This window comes from Sesamum indicum, linkage group LG13 (assembly GCF_026168435.1).
Source record: "Sesamum indicum cultivar Baizhima isolate 11 linkage group LG13, ASM2616843v1, whole genome shotgun sequence".
NCBI classification, from domain to species: Eukaryota; Viridiplantae; Streptophyta; class Magnoliopsida; order Lamiales; family Pedaliaceae; genus Sesamum; species Sesamum indicum.
The window spans coordinates 17,387,695-17,406,043 of NC_142669.1; the positions used below are offsets into that span (position 1 = coordinate 17,387,695).

The 18,349-nt window shown below is 35.8% G+C and overlaps 3 protein-coding genes across 4 annotated transcripts; all 3 read right to left on the minus strand.

The window, feature by feature from the left end:
- Positions 1-145: 145 nt before the first annotated feature.
- Positions 146-6,476, minus strand: DRM2 (domains rearranged methyltransferase 2). Of its 2 annotated transcripts, none has more exons than XM_011099124.3 (11): positions 6,319-6,476; positions 6,110-6,174; positions 5,076-5,116; positions 4,787-4,927; positions 4,350-4,449; positions 4,226-4,272; positions 4,000-4,122; positions 3,087-3,234; positions 1,816-1,910; positions 963-1,667; positions 146-777 (listed from the first exon to the last, which is right to left on the minus strand). In XM_011099124.3, exons 3-11 carry the CDS (start codon positions 5,076-5,078, stop codon positions 340-342), a joined length of 1,800 nt encoding a protein of 599 aa, XP_011097426.2. In that variant the 5' UTR covers positions 5,079-5,116; positions 6,110-6,174; positions 6,319-6,476; the 3' UTR covers positions 146-339. The 2 variants fall into 2 exon arrangements, with proteins under 2 accessions (XP_011097426.2, XP_088733394.1); XM_088877268.1 differs by having other exon boundaries at positions 6,097-6,174.
- A 1,383-nt stretch (positions 6,477-7,859) lies between these two features.
- Positions 7,860-12,397, minus strand: LOC105176353 (shaggy-related protein kinase epsilon). The gene is made up of 13 exons (XM_011099125.3): positions 12,125-12,397; positions 11,799-11,979; positions 11,586-11,678; positions 10,658-10,717; positions 10,162-10,434; positions 9,777-9,848; positions 9,641-9,697; positions 9,063-9,203; positions 8,891-8,941; positions 8,687-8,782; positions 8,517-8,600; positions 8,200-8,302; positions 7,860-8,084 (listed from the first exon to the last, which is right to left on the minus strand). Exons 2-13 carry the CDS (start codon positions 11,907-11,909, stop codon positions 8,002-8,004), a joined length of 1,224 nt encoding a protein of 407 aa, XP_011097427.1. The 5' UTR covers positions 11,910-11,979; positions 12,125-12,397; the 3' UTR covers positions 7,860-8,001.
- An 853-nt stretch (positions 12,398-13,250) lies between these two features.
- On the minus strand, positions 13,251-15,342 carry PDF1B (peptide deformylase 1B). The gene is made up of 6 exons (XM_020698610.1): positions 15,069-15,342; positions 14,854-14,992; positions 14,413-14,605; positions 14,044-14,154; positions 13,618-13,680; positions 13,251-13,475 (listed from the first exon to the last, which is right to left on the minus strand). Exons 1-6 carry the CDS (start codon positions 15,295-15,297, stop codon positions 13,374-13,376), a joined length of 837 nt encoding a protein of 278 aa, XP_020554269.1. The 5' UTR covers positions 15,298-15,342; the 3' UTR covers positions 13,251-13,373.
- Between the last annotated feature and the right edge of the window lie 3,007 nt (positions 15,343-18,349).

The following is an 18,349-nucleotide window of genomic DNA, read 5'->3' on the forward strand; positions in this document are numbered from 1 at the left end:
CAATTTTTTTCTACATAATGAGAACTGAATTGATGGATAATTTATAAATAATCGTGAAGTTAATAATGGGTAACACGCCGTGGCTAGTGGTGATTCTTGAAACCAGAACCTCCAGACGACTTGTAAAAAAAAAAAAAGACGAAAATAGTTGAAGTCGTAGCACAGTAACTAGTTACATTGAAGAACAATGTTTTATGGTACAGTTCTGAGACTAGCATTGAACAGGGAAAAGAATGGAGCTGCAGTCCAATGAAGCAAAATTATTAACAGGGTCAGCAAGAAACAGAAATAATTAACATTTGGCAAAAAGGTGCCAAAACAATCTGCATTCAACCCAAGTTACACTTGCCTGCCACTCATAAGGCACTTGACTAAATCTAATATACGAACATAATCATAGAAAAGTGACGATTCTTTACCCTCCAAACCATCCCTGCTCACCCTATTGCTTCCTGCCAGATTGTTGCAGGGGCTTCCACCAACAACCAGATCAAACCCACCTATGCTGTCGATTATCTGCTCTAATCTCTCACCGTCAATTTGTTGAACATCATCAAAGTCAATCAAGTTTCCCCTCTGGTTAGTCTGCTCCCACCAACTCTTCACTATGTCTCTGTTCACTTTGGATTTCTCAACTGAAACTACATTCTTCAGTTTAATACCTAGTCGGTGAAGTGCAACCTCTGCACCACCGATTCCAGAGAAAAGAGACAAGAGGTTTATGCCGTTTGGGAATATGTCCTTCAAGACAGACAGATGATAAGCCACCGTGTCAACCTATATTGAAATTGAGTGCAATGTATCAGGATCACGACCAAAATTTTGCTATTGGAACATATTGAAGAAAATTGAAATGGTCAACAAAAATCCCAACAAACTGCACCGCACTGTATGTCCAAAAAGAAAGAAACAGCTAGGAAACATAAGATTATTTTACTGAGAAAGATGGGATAATTTCAAACCTGAAAAGAGTTTCCAAGAGATTTATATCTGTCGGTCCTACTTATCCCACCTCCCCTTGTGTGGTTCTTTGGAAAGCCCAATAACATCTCCACTTCATCAGGTTCCAGAGGGGCAACCTTGTTCCTGCCCACCCAAACTAAGTTCCACTTGCGGCACTGTTCGAGAACAAATCTTTGCACTGTTTCAGGCGGGTCACCGTCATACCTCTCTAGAGCATTGCGGATTCTCTCCGTCAGTTTTGCACTCCCAATGGCAGTTTGTATGCAATTCAGTTTATCTCGTGTATCCCAAGAAGGCCACCACTTTCTTGACAATGGAAATGCTTGATGGATGGTAAGAGGTGGGAGGGGAATGAGAGGAAATCTGTTTTCAATAGGCAGATTATGAACATAGCCTCTTTTTCTTGCAGTGGCGCAAAAATACTTTGAATCAACAAACTCTGGTTCAACCTCGTAGAGAAATCGGGATATAGTGTCCCAGACTCCCTTGGGGGCAAGGGCCACATTTTCATAATAAAAGTACGGCGGTCCTCTAGCTGCTTCTGGCAAAGAACGGTTAATATGTTCAGGATGTTGAGAAGGTACACCAAACCCTATCATTGGGTTAGGCAGACGAATTGTCTCCTCGGTTACGTTTTTCTTTCGGCACATCTCATAAAACTTTCTCTTCTTGTTTGTGCTGTTTCCACTATAAAGATGCTTTGGCTGTGAAGATATGGTAGAAAAATGGTCAGTTAAAATTTTATAAAATTAATTGATGCTGAAATATCAGATCTCAACTAATTCACCCTTAGTTTTCATAGAGTTTAAATATTCTAAGCATATATACTGAATAAATGGGAAGAAAGTTAACCTTGAGATCATCTTCAGGCAAATAACAGTCTGCTTCTCTAGCCATTTGAGCAGCACATATAAAATCAGTTAAAACAGCAACTGGAGCCTCTTGGCCTGAAACAATATACATCCAGAAAATTATTTTGAAGATTTCTTAGCTTTAAGATAAAATGTTACTCTATTTCTTCCACTTTCAAGCATGCCAATACGCATGCGTGGCGTATGGTATGCGTGTCTAACAAGTTCAACGCGAGCATCTGACAATTTAAGAACTACTAAGGCTTCCCACTGCAATCTTATTTGCAAGTCTACATAGAATGATATAGCGAATATTGAGTGCAATAAAAAAAGGGCGCAGGAGACAAAGAAGTAAGAATTAATCTTAAAACCACAAGACTAGTAATGGCCCCATCTTGCCTCAGATTCAGCAATCAGCATTGGAACTGTGACCAACGTCAAAGAACTTCTGTACAGATTACTTTATTTGCCAGGTTAAAAATGATAATCCACTGCAAGATACAACATCCATCTCAAACATTCCAAGATTTCTTTATGGAAACTAAAAATGATAAACCACTACAAGATAAAACATTCATATTAAAATTTCAAGATTGTTTATGAACAGACTCATAATACAAGTTTGCACCAAGAACAATAGGAAACCAAACATATATTATGTGCTAATTACTGAGCTAAACATCAAATATGAATGCAGAAGAAATCCAAAAGACATCAGCAAATTCAAAATTGAAAAGGATGACTTTAGTTTGCAAAGGACATCTTTAATTTTATGGGTAAGTTTGCAAAAAGATAATGAGTGAGAAATAGAGGGAGTATGAACATGAAACGTAGCAAATATCTTCATCCTGTCATTGTCAGAGGTTTAGAACTGTTCCAGGACATGATAACCAAAGCTAATTGTAGTGTCAATTTGTCACAAGTTAACCTTAAATTCAAGGAATCATTTCAAACACATAACCTTAATTTTTAAAAAAATAAAAATATAACTATCTTCCAAGCATTCCATGTACATTATCATCGCAAAATAAGCACATACATCATTCTGAAAATACCATTCAACCCATGCCACAACTCAGGTGAGATTATTGTGTATGGAAGAATTGACAAGTTCAGATACACAGTTGTCATTGTTGCCTCACCACAAACAAAAAACATTCAAAAAATGAGACAAGCAGATCATGTAGTAAAGGGAATGCCTGTCGAAAACATGATTTGATCACTGATGACAGCCTAAAAATAAGGGAGAATAGGTAGCATTTTATTACACACCACATCTGTCCATAGCTATTGAAGCCTCTTCCACAGTGTATCCCATATTTGCTAATGCTAGCAATTTTTTGTCTTTCTCAGACAAAGAGCCTGTATTTGCCAAGGATAACAACATTTTATGCTTCTCAGACACGGAATCAACATTGTCCTGCAAGAGGAATTTCTTAGTCAGTCCTCCATGCCAGAAGGAGTAGAAATGACCAAGATGATCATGAATGCTAGTCTAGATTAGCAAATGTTAATGAAATTCATTGACCGAGTACCATTTCAATAAACATAGAGAGTTCCATGAGCGAAATAAGAAACTGACAAACCCAAACCTTTATGTGAAATCACAAAGCAGAAAGATAAACAACTCAATCATGCGGGTGGATTTCAGGTTTTGAACTAAAAAATAGGACTGTACTCAGTTGCCACGTTACTGGTTTATCATTCTCTGAGGACATCTGAATTTGAGATCGAGTTACCACATAGAAATTGTCAGTAGATACATGCTTCTCTTCACACAGCAAATTGTAGACACTGGTAGCAAATAACATTTTATTCAAAGTATTCAACAAAAGTAAACAAAATTACAAGATGGAGTGACCCTTCAGTTCCTTGATAAACAGCTTATGGTTACTAGCAGACAACTGACAATAACCTAGATCATTAGTGACCATAAAAAAAGAAGGGGGAACCAAGTGAAGTCAGATATCAAATGTGTCCTGTAAACTGAAGTGTACACAACACACCAATGGCAGCTTATGGTCTTCATTATTACATATCAAATATGTCATATCCAAAATAGAAAATAAAGAATGACAGAATTTTTTGGCTAGGATGTATTTGCCTTGCAAGAGACCTAAGTAAAACATAATGCACTGACTGCATCAAGACATAAACTGCTCATGAATAGTATAGCATCACATACTTCTATTTCATCTTCAGACCAGCTGTCCATGTCCGAAAGATCTTCCTGCAAGGTGTCATTGTAATCGGAAGAGCTTGGATCAGAGTTGATACTCAATTGTTGTTCAGGAGAGTCTTCAAGAGTCTGTAAAACAAGCAAGTATCAGGGAATACAACTTCTTGAGAGTTCTTTAAAAAACAAAAAGAATTCACACTACATGCATGAGTAACATGCACACATTACCCACCGAGTATGTTAAAAGGGCATTCAGTATCGATTCCGTATCTCCTTCGCCTGCATGATAATGATAATCAGATGAATTGGAAACCAGTGGTACTCAAACAAATCATTCTTGGTAACTTTGTTCCTACCATTTTCCTCAATGGCCTTTGAGACCAATTTTTCTGAAAACCCCATACCAACAAAATGATTGATCAACTTAACACGGGAAGCACCTGCGGATGAGCTTGCCTACAGAAAAGGAGTCACTTAATCAATCATAATATCAAAGAAATATGCAGCAAAGCTAAAAGCCATCAGTTCTTGCACTTGTTATACCAGCAGCATCAAGCTTTATTCAATCACATGGCAAAAGGAAAAGGATCCTCAATCTAAAAGGTTAGTGTTATCTATTTCAATGGCAATCATATTAATGTTACTAGTGACTAAGAGCAACAGAATGGAGTTTAAAACCATAATTATGTTCTAGAACAACCATGATAGTAAAAAATTCTGAACTGGGCATGTCTACAGCGGGCGGTAAGGGAAAGAGCATAAGAAATTCAATAATCCAAGTCCATAGCTTAACCTCTAAATTGCCAGCGATAGCTTCTGTGCTACAAGTTGCTAGAGTCGGCTGAGAGGATACCACTGGTTCTGCAAGAATCTCCAGTTCGTCATCTGTAGTCCAATCAACACTGACACTTTCCTCTCCAGAGGCATTCCCATCCTGAAACAGGCAATAGGCACATAAGACACATTAAACAAACTAGCTATAACTGATAACAAAAGCCATTTGTGTTCATCAACATGAGAAGATAATAAAACCACTCTTCAGGTTATACAAAGAAAATGTGAAAAAATAAGAAAGGTACTACCATGTTTTCCACAAGTTCTGAACCAAGCACAGCAGCCTAACCTGTTCAGTAAAGCACTTACTTGAAGTAAGAATCAAATTAGTGAAACCAATAGACATACTAAACACTTTGATCTAAATTGACTCATAAAGCACATTACATTATTTTTAGTTCATGTATCATATATAATTGAAATGCACATGTTCCGGGTTAGCTGTATACACGCTATAATTTTCAAGAAACCATAGAGATAATAGCAGAAAACACAACTTATTGCAAAAATTAGATGAGATTCAAGTGAACCAAGTAATCCACAACTTTGCAAATATTAGACTAATTGAAAGCTTCAGGTTCAATTTTGAGTGTCTTCAGTTCTTTTAATCAAAGTTTTCCATTTAAATTTTATTTAAAAGTTATTGACGCTTTAGAAATTCTGGAAACAATATCATCTGCAAAAAGTAATGATAAGAAAAAGTTACAAGAAAATAAGCATGGTAATACACCATAAAAATAATTTTATGAGGTGAGGTGCTCTAAAGAAAAGAAACAATATTTCAGGGAGTGAAGTGCAACTTTGAATCCCATTCTGTTTTGAATTAATTCATTATTGCCCGAAACTTGATGATGGGGGAAAGTGCAACCAAGAAAGCAATTCCGGAGGTTAAGTGCTTTTTCTTTATTCTGGAGGCAAAATGCAAAGGACATGAAATGCAATTTCCCCATACAAAAATAGTGAGAAGCACATCCTAACCCAAAAACCGCAGTCGCTTGAACAAATTACTAAAATAAAGTTTAACCTTACTACCACGAACTCGACAAACCCCAACAATTCCGTGAAACAAAAGCATACTCTAAGTCGCTCCGCCCTGGATTTCACCCTAAGCATCAGAATAAATCAAAATGTAACACTCTCACCCTCTGCATGTTCCTAAACATATTCCAATTATTACCTAAAATGCAACAACCGTAAAATCAGACAAGCAAACAACTCTCGTGAAAAAAAAAAAGGTCAAAAAACACAAAGAATTCAGATGATCCTCACAAAAGCAGTTCACCTGCTCAGTTCAACGCCAAACCTTCCTCGAGCTCCCTCCAGACAGAAAAGTAAGGTACCTATTACCTGCAAAATAAATTGGAGAAAAAATCAATTAAAAAGTAACAGAAGTAGATTGAACAAGAAACAGTCGAAAATCACAACGGAAAAAAAAGGAAGGAAAAAAAAGGGCAAACTAAGCCCGTGAACATATCGAAAAGATTCACATACCCATAAATTGAAAAGAAGAATAAAGAGTAGAGAAATCGATTGCAGAGAGTGTCGGGGAGGAAATGTAGAGTAATAAGAGAAAGAGAAGAAGAGATTCCTCCCCTCCCAGCACTAAGCAGAAAGAAGTGAAGGAATGACGCCTCTTACCTCACTGTTACCGTAATATACACATTACCACACTCAAATAAATAAATAAGACCAGTCATTTTATTTTATTTTACTTTTCCTACGCGCCAACCACTCAACACTCTTTTTTTTGTTTACTTTTTTTTTTTAAAAGAACAAATATATTGTAAAATTGAACCATTATTTTAAACGATTTCAGGTTATATTTTTTAGTTGACTTAGCTCCACTACCACTACCATTAAAATACGGATGTAGAATCAGAAAAAACAAAATTAAATTAAGGGTAAATTAGAGAGGCTTCCCTGAAGCTTATCTAATTATTGAACAAATATTTTCTACAATAAATTGTGATAAGGGATTATTTTTTATAATATTTATAATTTTTCAAACGAAATATGATATTTGTAATTATAATAAATTCTAAAAAATTTATTATAACATACTCTTAAAATAATAGAGAGCAAGTGGCATGAATTTCATACGTTGAAAGCGCAGACAAGCTATTTTTCGATATCCGTGCAAAGATAAAGTAGACTGGTATTTTGTCTTTTTGAATTCACTTTGAAAGTGATATTTTAAAATTCATCAATTTTCATAGGTTATAGGTCACTCGATATTTGTATCATTAATTATGTAAGTCAGACTCGTTTTAAGACACAATACTGTTAGTCACCCAACATTAAGAGCAAATCTGATGTCAAATGTTGATGATTTTGCTTTTGCATGATAGTTATTTTGTGAAATTGATCAAAAGGAGAATCCCATGGGAGGCCCCGTTTTCGCAAATTTGAAACATAAAATAAGTGCTTAAGCTAAACATCTTGCAACACACACACAGGCTCGAAAGGTGATGAAGAATTTACTAAATCACATAATCATCCATGCCTTGACACACAACACAATCAATATGTCACCACTGGCTTGAAAAATGTTACAACATCATCTTGAAATAGCAACAATGATCTCTAATCATTTAGTAAAACGTCCACGGAATAGCAGCGCTCTAGGAAAACTGCCTAGGCAATTGGAACAGACATCACAATGCTTGTGGCTTTTACTATGTCAACTATGCAGTTCAGCCTCTGTTACTATGATTCTTTGTTGCGGTTGTTTGAATCATAAACGAGTTGTTATTGCGAAATCCTCTACAACAGATGTAACTGTACAGTAAAACATAACATGATCTGCTAAAAAAATGGCATTAGATTTGTTGGATCGCTGCTCGTCATGGCCCCTGGAATACAGGCAATTCAAGCTAAAATCTACCTCGCATTTGCTAATCAATGGTGCAATAGGTGTACAATAATGCAGACAGGAACCAGATATCGTGCTATGCTATGCGGCAACCAAAAAACTGGAGTTAAGATGTCCAAATATGATGCACTGGTATGAACAGAATAAGAAACAGAAGATATAAAGCGAAGGTGAAGTTAGACAGGCAAATAATACAAAGTCCACATAAAAGGAGGTCCAGGTTCTTCTGTTAGCATCAGAAATTAACACAACACACAAATTAGTGTTTCATTATCCACATAGAACATCAGCATTTCCAAATCTCAGGAACCAAGGGATGGAAACTGCTTCCTAGCGTGCTCTGGTATCAGTTTGGAGAGTAGCTCCAATGATGCTCCTTTCAACTCTGAAAAATGCACAAGTCAACTCAGGATCCCAAATAGAAAAAGGCAAAAAAAGCAACCAAAGACAAAGTTAACAAACTGAGACAATAACAAGGGGTGCAAGAAATTAGGGAAGACCTGCAGGTTTGAAGTTGAAAAGTGGTGGCAATGGTCGACCATTGGGAAGCCGGGTGTTGGGATCACGGAGTTCATTGAAAAATGGGTGTATACAAGCTTCCAACTGCAAAAATACATCAAACAGTAATATATAAGAGAAATAGCTAAAAGAAATACCAAAATTATTGACATGCATAAGACGAGTGGCAATCAAGCAAAATATTTTTCAGATTAAAATTAAATGAGATACGTGATACTACACCAAGGAAGCAAGGTTCCAAGGATAAACTGTAATCTTAAGCATTAAAATACCAATAAAGGAAAATATAGAAACTCACAGCAGAGTATCTCAAGTTTGGAGAGTACTGAAGGAGTCGCGACACAAGATCCACAGCTTCAGGAGGTGTCCTTTTGTGAAAAATCTGCAAGAACAGAAACAAAGATGAAATCAACAAACAAACAGGTAAAGGATTACAAGCAGCGAGCAACCCACAGACAGAGATCCAACCTTGTGCCATGGATGTGCCTTGATTTGTGGGAACTTGTACTCGGTGTAATTTGGATTCATGCATTTTATTTCCTCACGAGTTGGTGTTCCCAGAACCTAGATATAACAAAAATGCAATCAGCTTAGAATGAGCTCTCTTGGAGATGACAACAACAAAACATATCGTATCAAGATACTCTTCTAGAATAATTAGGCACAGGTTACCTTGATAATTTCCACAAGCTGATCTACTCCACTCTCACCAGGAAAGAGAGGCTACAGAACCAATCAGTAAATGGTTAAAAGGTAGTAGCTAATTGGTCAGAAGATTGTAAACCGAAACCATCATGTTTTTCTCTTTACTTCCAAATATAAGTGCCTTAGGCTTGTTAAGAACCTGTCCAAGAAGAAGTTCGGCGAGGACGCAACCCACGGACCATATGTCAATTGCACTAGTGTATTCAGTTGCTCCAAAAATCAGTTCTGGCGCACGGTAGTACCGAGAACAGATATAAGATATATTTGGCTCACCTTTCACCTGTTACACATGATGAAATACTTTAGATCATTTAAATTTCTCCCAGTGAGCAAATCAGGTGCCCAGATTAACAAACAGGAGGCAATTTTACAAACAAGAAACTGAAGTCTTGAAAGGGAAAGAAGAAGGAAAAAAAAAAAAGGAGCAAAACATGCTCTAAGATGGTTTCCTATTAAATACTTAAAAGTAGTTTGTCATGCCATGAATCCACTGGAATAATATATATGATCAAGCAAGATTATTCAATTCAAAATTGGTAGAACTTTTTTCTGTTTCCTAAATTACATGAAGCACTTGAAGCCTAATGAAAATTTATTCACTTGCATAATATATTCCCAACTGAAGGTAAGAACAAATTATGGCATTTGGATGAAGGTGGGGGATTGACAAGGAAATCAGCCACAGTATCATAATTACAAGGATAACATAAAGCATACCAAAACTTTTGCACTTCCAAAATCACAAAGCTTGAGCTGATGGGTATGCGGATTGACCTGCAATAAGGATTGTATTGGTCAAACTATAGAATACAAATATGCTTAACTACTTATGCCTTATGCATTAAGCACATACCAAAAGGTTTTGAGGTTTGATGTCCCTGTGGCAGACTCCTATACCATGAATATATGCCAAAGCTCTGAAAATCTGTGGCCAAATGTCACGAAACAAGATATTATCAGACTGCAATTCATCTTTTTACAATATCGCACCACCACATTTTGTGCTAATATGCAATAGTTCAAGATCAAATAATTGCAAACATGAGAAATACTTCAATAAAAAAAAAAAAAAGATGCAACATACTGTAATTTGAAACAATTAGTTGCTATATAGAGTTCAAATAACTAAAGAAGGTAATTACAAACATGCATAGCCATAGTCTCAAATTTGGTCAAGGCAGGAGCACATATGAAGTAGGCCGAGTTCTGAAACTTTTAACCTATCCAAGTCAGCTGACCTGATACGTATAGAGCTTGACATATATCATAGGCATTCGTTGGTTTGCTTTGCTATAGTGCCTCGCTACACGGTACAGAGTCTCAGGCACGTATTCAAGAACTAAATTGAGGTAAAGCTCGTCCTTGTCGGTGGTTGAGAAGAAGCAGTGCTTAAGACAAACAACATTTGGGTGATCAAGAAGGCGCATCGTTTGCAGCTCACGGTTTTTATATCTCTTATCCTGTAAAACTTTTTTGATTGCAACCGTTTCACCACTTTCAAGACACTTGGCCTGCAACATAACAAGAATTGCTTTGAACATCTATCTGTTTCTCAGACATATTTAACTCAAAAGCAGCGATGTGATCAACCTAACACAGGATATGGATGGGTACATTTACTTCTTAATTAAAAAATGTTGGATTATATCAATTCAACAGAACTCACCAAGAAGCTAAAGATCATCAGTAACAAAAAAGTTATGTCTCCCAGGAATATAAAAGAATAGCACTCACCTGAAACACAATTCCAAAAGATCCCTGTCCAACAATGCGCTCTGCCATATAACTTATAGTCTGATAAAAGATGAACAGAAACAGCAAATAAGACAAAAATCAACTACCTAACACCAAAAGGAGCAAATTTTTGTAACAGTGTCACAGTATTGGTCATATAAGAAGAAGCAGTCAGTGGCACTTGTAAGGGAACCCACTCCAGACCACACAACTGACAAGAAAATGGAATAACAACAAGCTGGATTTGCGGTTAAACAAGAGAATGACATTTAGAAAGCATCATAGGAAAACAAAAATAAACAAAGGCTCCATAAATTGGATTGTACTCCATCTTTACATCGAAAAGAGATAATTAACATGCATTCTCCAAAGAGAAAAATGAAGACAAAACAAAAGGAAAAACTATACGAATTTACTGCAGCATATAAGCATGAAGCTACAACCATGTAAACATGATAGAAAAACACATAAATATACTTCAGGTCACAACCATGAAATTTGACCTATACGAGGACAGCCATAAAATTTTTGTTTATCAAGAAAACATACATGATAGTTTCTTTTTCCTGCTCCAACTTCATATTCTTAAGACTTTTTCCCAGCTCCACCTGGAATTGTAAGTTATGATCTTTTATGAATTAAGCCTCAGAGGCTGCTCCCTATAGCGGTGTGATTGAACATATAGATAACTACAACAGTTCAAAGTACAAGGAAATCTTTCAAACTTCACTTGTTAACTGAAAAATCAATTATCAACATATAGAAAGCTTAGATCACAGCAAAATGCCCAGAAACACCAGTCCTAGCAGGAAACTACTTTGTAATAATCTTGAAACTTCAGGCCCTACAGCATCTAGTCATATGAAGTAATTACAGTCCTCAAACTTAAAACCTAAAGTTCACAGAGCAAAAGTCTCCACCATAATACCTGCTTCGGTTGGCCATTTTTACCACCAATAGTTGTCACAATGATGTGCCCTGTCTCCGTTCCATTTCCATCCACTACTGCTGCTTCCATTTCCTGCAACCAAAAAGCAAAACCAAAACCACAAAGATTAACTATGTTAACAAGTCGACCTGAACCTGATCCAAGATCAAGAAGAATACAAACAATAGACACAATTTCTATACAAAAACGAACCTTTTCCACTTTTTCATCCTTGATTTTCATCTCATTGATTTCCTCCGGAAGTTTGTCCACTAGCATTGCATCACATTTTGGCTTGTCAGCCACAATACCACCCGAAGCCATAGTCCAAAAGGCAAAAAATCAAACACCGGCAACTGAGCTTAAAAAAGAGACGCACTTCGGCTTCCAAATCCTACAAACGGGCAACAATAAAGAAAACAGATGGAAAAAGAAAAAGACACAAATCTAAGACAACTTTCCACAAAATAATCTTCTGAAAATTGATCACCAAAAATAACAAATAGCAGCATTTCAGGAGAAGCTAAAGCAAAACTTACCTGCAACTACGGATCAGTCATTTTGCGAACCACGAAGCTTGAGATTAACAACAGAGCACGCACTAAAACAAATGAACCCTAGAAATTTAGATGAGAAACAAGAAAAAACAAAAGCAGAGGTGAAAAATGTGGGGAACTGCGAGCTTCCGAGAGGTTTCGTTTTCCACAAAAGCTTTGACTAATGGAGACACACCCTCTATTTCTCTCTCTAGACAAGACACCCTCTCTCTCTCTCTCTTTCTGTATCTGTGGATGCTCTCTGTTTCTGATGTGAAGTGAAATTTCTGGCGGACCCCAAAGGATTTCATCAAATCCAGTTCAGAGGGAGTTTCCGAGTTCGAGAAGCTGGAGACAGTGCCACGTGTTGCTTCTTGGTTGGCAAGTAAGCGGGCGTACGTCACGGTTTGACTCGATTGGAATCTGATGCGATGTTGATATCTGGGCTGAGACTGCTAAATGGGCCATAAGTGGGCCACTACTGTTAAACTAGCCCAATAAGTAAATTGGATTATCTGAGAGGAGCAAGCCACCTTCAACAGAGGTTTTGCTCCTAATACCCTAAGAAATATTCGATTATATAATCGAACTAATTTCGATTTGATTTTGTACCATACAATTAGAAAATTTAATAAAAACATTACAATTTAATGTTAATTAATTAATTAGAAATTATTTATTAACTAATAATTATAATCAACTAAATATATATCAATCATAAAATTATTATTTTTTATTATAAATACAAATATTAAAACTATTTAAAATTTTTAATTTAGTATTTTATTCAGTTTCGATAACCCGCAGAAAAAACCAAAATCAAACTAAATATCAAAATTTTCAAGAAAATTAACTGTTGGGTTCAATATTCAGTAAAAATCTAATTTTTTGGTTCAGTTTGTTTTCAATCTATTAACCAAAAATTGCACATTCCCAAGTCATTAGTTCCATTGAATCCTAAGTGAGTGATAAAATTGGTGGGAGAATATTATGAACTGAGAGATGCACTAGTGATTGCTCACTCCCGAGAATCACAGGAGTAAAAACGCAGCACTCTTTACTTCAAGATTCATTGTTTGATTGTTTCATCTCCTATGTCAATTTTGATGAAAAATCAAACTCACTCTAATAGAGTAGAAACCAAATATAACTATAGAATAGAGCATCCAAAAGTTGAATCACGAAAGGTAAAGAGGGTAGTGTGTTGCTTATACATTCGACGGAGGAGCGTAGATTTCTATATTTGTAAAAATCATGACTTCCCAAACCCGACAGCTTTCTTGCTCCTCCTGCGTGCATCAATCTTTTCTGGACTTGGCTTTCCGGTCCTCATCTCATATTTCTTTTCCAGGCCCTGCAGGCAAGAGCATCAAGGAATTTACTTATTGAGGACAGGTGAACATAGCAACAAAGATTATATGGAGAAGGAACATCCATGATCATGAGTTTCCAACAAAAGTAGATGAGAATGTATGACAATTGCAAGGATCACTTGCCTGTAACTCTGTACGAATAGTTTCAAGAACTTCATCACTCATTCGATCAAAGAAAAGGATTCCCTGCAGAAAGATGAATTAGCATTCTGTTACGGGGTCTAGAAAAAGAAGTGGCATCTGAGCTGAAAAATTCGCTCAGTGGATGTCACTAAATATATTCCAAATGAGGAAGTAATCCTGATAACATCTAATGGGGTCGTTCGAGACCCTGTTAACACAGAAATCTAGGCCTATTAATACACAATGCGCACTGAACCAAGTAAGGCGTGAGTTGCTGACTAACAGTAACTTCAATTGCAAAGTTGATGACGGTACTTAAGATTGGTCTCAAGAAAAGCAAGAAGCATAATAGAATAGGTCACTTTGCAAACCCCCATAGTAAACTAACTGCATAACAAGAAAAGTACGGCATTTCTGAATAAGAACCTGCAGATGATCATATTCATGCTGAAACACCCGTGCAGGAAGTCCAGTCAAGTTAACTTCAAACCTTGCACCAGTAATATCCTGTGCATCAACCTTTAATGAATCTGGTCTCTGCAGAATAAGAAGAAAAAGGAAGCCCAAATCAAGCGAAGATCAAATTCCGCTGGGAAAACACTTTCAGAATGGAAATGAATCTAAAGTGGAGACGAGCTAGAGCAACAATTAATTATATAGTGGAAGGAATCCAATCTTGATTATCTCACGCTAGATGGCTCGAGTTTTGCTGGAGGTTAGAACAATGGAGAAGTGAACTTAGGAATAATGTAGTAAACATATTAAGATTAAGTTAAATATCATGGTAAGGTGTACCTCAACATCAGCATAAATCCCAGGAAAGGATAAACAACCCTCATTATAAGGCACTATCTTTCTTGAATATCTGCTGATGCGTGGATTGACGAGAACAATCTCCTCTCCCTCATCACGCTCACCAACTGAATTAAACACCATAAGCTGAACATTAATCCCAACTTGGGGTGCTGAGAGCCCAATGCCATCAGTTCTGTGGAAAATGAAGCCAACAAGTATTGTTCACATTCCTGTAATTGCCAAGAATCTACAATAAGAAAAGATAGCAAGTCCATCATTGCAGAAATTTACCCTGACCGTCACAATATCTCAAATACTAGGCCGAACATCCTTTTTAACTAATATTCAATACGAACTAATTTCCAAGCCTCTAGTGCTAAATAACTGAAATTTACCCTGACCGTTACAACTAACAACATACTCCAAGTGAAGAAAACTTACCTGTACATTACATCAAACATAACGTCTACAAGCTTTTTCAGGCTCTCATCAAACGTGTTTATCCGCTTGTTTTTGGCTCTCAGTACTGGGTCTGGATACTGAACTATTTCAAGCCGCCCCTCAAATTGCAATTCAGCCGCTGCTCAAAGAGCACCAAAAAACCACGTAAAGAATAAGGGGCAAAAAAAAACCAAGTATCTCAATCATTCACTTACGGGAGGCTACTGCTTCTTCTTTAGCCATGGAAGAAAAGCTTCGCCGAGCCTGCGCAAAAACCGGCGGAACCAGATGTTTAAAGCTGTTCGAGGATAAAGTAAAGAAACCGGGCGAATTGAAGCGGTAGAGACGGCAAAAGGTAGAGTGCCCGAGAGGCGGCCCGCGGTGGAGAAAGGGGACGAGTGTGTGAGTGAGGGCGGTGGAGTGGACGCAAGTCGCAAAAGCCATTACCACATACGGGCACCAGTTTTGATGATGTGTGCGCTTTTGATATTTCACCTAATTTAGAATTTTTGTTAAATTTGTTAAATGTGGTATATATTTTATTTTTATTTATAATACGAAAAATAATACCCGCCACTAGTGACCTTCAACTTAATCTCATGACATTAACAGTAACTATTAAATGAAGACATGATTGAATTTTTCAGATATTGGGCCGTGACTATTGCAACGGCCCAACCCATTTATATTTATTAATATTAATATTAACATTATTTTACTACCATTATTGGACTACTCAATCTACTTTTATAGAATAATGATGAGAGAAATGGGAAGGCGGGTTTCTTATGATATCTAATTCACTACATATAATTGATCTAATTATATACCACATCACTCCTGTCGCACACAATCATGAACAAAATCTACCGCATCAACAAGAAAAGTAGTCTATTTAGAGACAAATAATTACATGTTGGTTTTATCCGATAAACTCGAGCAGACAAGCTTATCTTTGTTGATGTGTCTTTATGGTAACATGTAATCTGAGTTGTGGAATGACTAACATATCAGTTTTGCTGGGTCGGCCACCAACAGAGTGAGATTGGGCCTGAACCAACTTTAGTTTTGCCAACAGATTGGAGGTAACTTTGCGGTGGTTAAATTTGATATTTTATAGCTTACTGATTTTTTTCTAATTGGCCTCGAATCAAAAGGTTGATTGAGATGAACAACTCCATTAAATTCTAAAAAATTGATACCCTGTATACCATTATTAAAAATAAAAGATATATACGAATCATTTATATAGTCGACGTACAACATACTAAATATAGCATGAATCTAAACATAAAATCCCAATAAAATTAGGTATAATTAGTTTATGGAAGGAGTTCAATTTTGATAGTGAAGGCCCACTCCACTAAATCCATGTTTAAGCCACAAAAATGGGGATGTGGTCACAAATACACCAAGCAAAATCACAAGGTAATGAGGCCTTACACTTTCTAAACCACAATCAATCACTACTTAAAAGTCCATAATCCCCCTCCAAATTTTTCTCCATTTATAGTAAGCAAAGTGGTCTCTCACTTCAAAATCAATGAGCTAAAAATAGTAGCCTAATTATGTTCACAATTAAATGTACTCTCACTTGCCTACATTGCATGTGACCAACACTTAAATGGGATATTAAGCTGCCATTGTCAATGTCCATTCAACTTTGAGGGGAAAAAGAATTAGCATTCATCACTTAGTGTTGGTGTGTTCTTGTTTTTTCCTCCCTCCATGCACAAAAAAAAAAGGGAAAAAGAAAAATATATATTTATTTTGACGCATGAATTGTCAATAAAGTTTCAGACAGTCACTATAAAAAAGAAATATCATCAGCAACAATACAAATTCCTTACAAATTATTGGAATTTGTTGTTAATTAAGCTATGAAGAAAAATATTTACTTTGTAATTAGCTTGTTAAATTCTGGGGGGAACTTTTTAATTTTTTTGCCATATCAGTTACAAAGTTTTGCAACATCAAAGTTCCTTTTCAATTATAACAAATATTTTTTTATTTTTAACGCTAATTTTGAAATCAAAAAATTAAAATTTTTATCCCCTTGCTAAATCGATGGTAGTTACCAATAAATTTACTCTCGTTTCTAATTTTTCTAGCCATTGACATAAGCTTCTGTACGGTGTCTATGGAGAAGATATGTTGGACTAATAGGTCCAAGTCCTGATATAAGTATTTGTTTCATTTTATATGAGTTTGTCATAATTTAATATTATTGTTATTAAATTATAGTAACAAATAAATAATATTATTAATAACAATATTTAAAAAATAATCATTGTTTTTCTTTGAAAAAGAAATAAAACCACGAATATGTCCAAATTAGTAGAGGAAAGAAAAAAGAACAAGTGAGAAAGCAAATAAGAATTAACCTAATTCCTTAGTCATATCCCTAAAAAAGTATCCCTCCCATGAAACTTTTGCAACAATTATTATAAACTTTTCAACAAGTCCTAATTCTTTAGCCCATCCTTTTTCTTATAATTCAGATTGTAAATTCATTTGCTTTCTCTACATATTCCTCTTTTCAAAAGTTATAATTACATCAACATTTTAATAATTTGATCAATACATAAATTCAATCAAAACATTAATATAATCAAAAATAGTTAAACAACTTATAATAAACTCACGTAAAATGAAGACAAATATCCATATTTTCTGAATGAAATCGAACTCATGACTTTAAACTTGTTTAAGAGACTCCTTCATTAACTATTAACATAAGAGGTCTTGAGCGGTCGTCGTTCTATATATTTTAACATAATTTTACTATCTTTTACATTATTAGACCCCATAAAACTGACCTATGACATATTTACACAAATTATTCATATTTTTTGTATAATTATAGAAACCACTCCTTACAGCAAGAAACATCTGTAATTTCTATAACGATGTGGACGTTTTTAGGGGGTGTAGAAGTAATTTTTTAAAAATCAACAATGAATAATGTTGACGTTTACGGTGAATATATATATATATAGCCAAAAAAAAAAAAACAGGAAATAATTTAACATATTTTTTGAGTAAAAATCAACAAGTTACTGCCGTATAGAAATAAGGACATGCAAAATGGTGTGTTTGGAAAGTAGAAATATATTTCTAAACTAGTAAAAGTCTAGACAACATATCCAAATCGAAGACAAGTGATTTTGTCCCCTTCCTCTATTTCCTAATTGCAAGACTTTTGAGTGGACAACAAATGTTCAGACCTAATTCAACATATGGCCCATTGCTTCATGTTATCACCAAAAGATCTTTTTCAAACACAATAGCAAATACCCTTTTCATCTCAACCACATGTTTTTGGTCGATCATGATTTGTTGATCGAGGAGAAGTGGATCTAATTCGGATGATGATTTGTCTTGGGACTTGGGATTTGTCAGTGTACGTAGATTTATCAATATAAAAAATAGGGACAACTAAAGCTTACTTATTTAGTACAACGTTACGGGTGTTTGTCTTATTTTTATGTACATT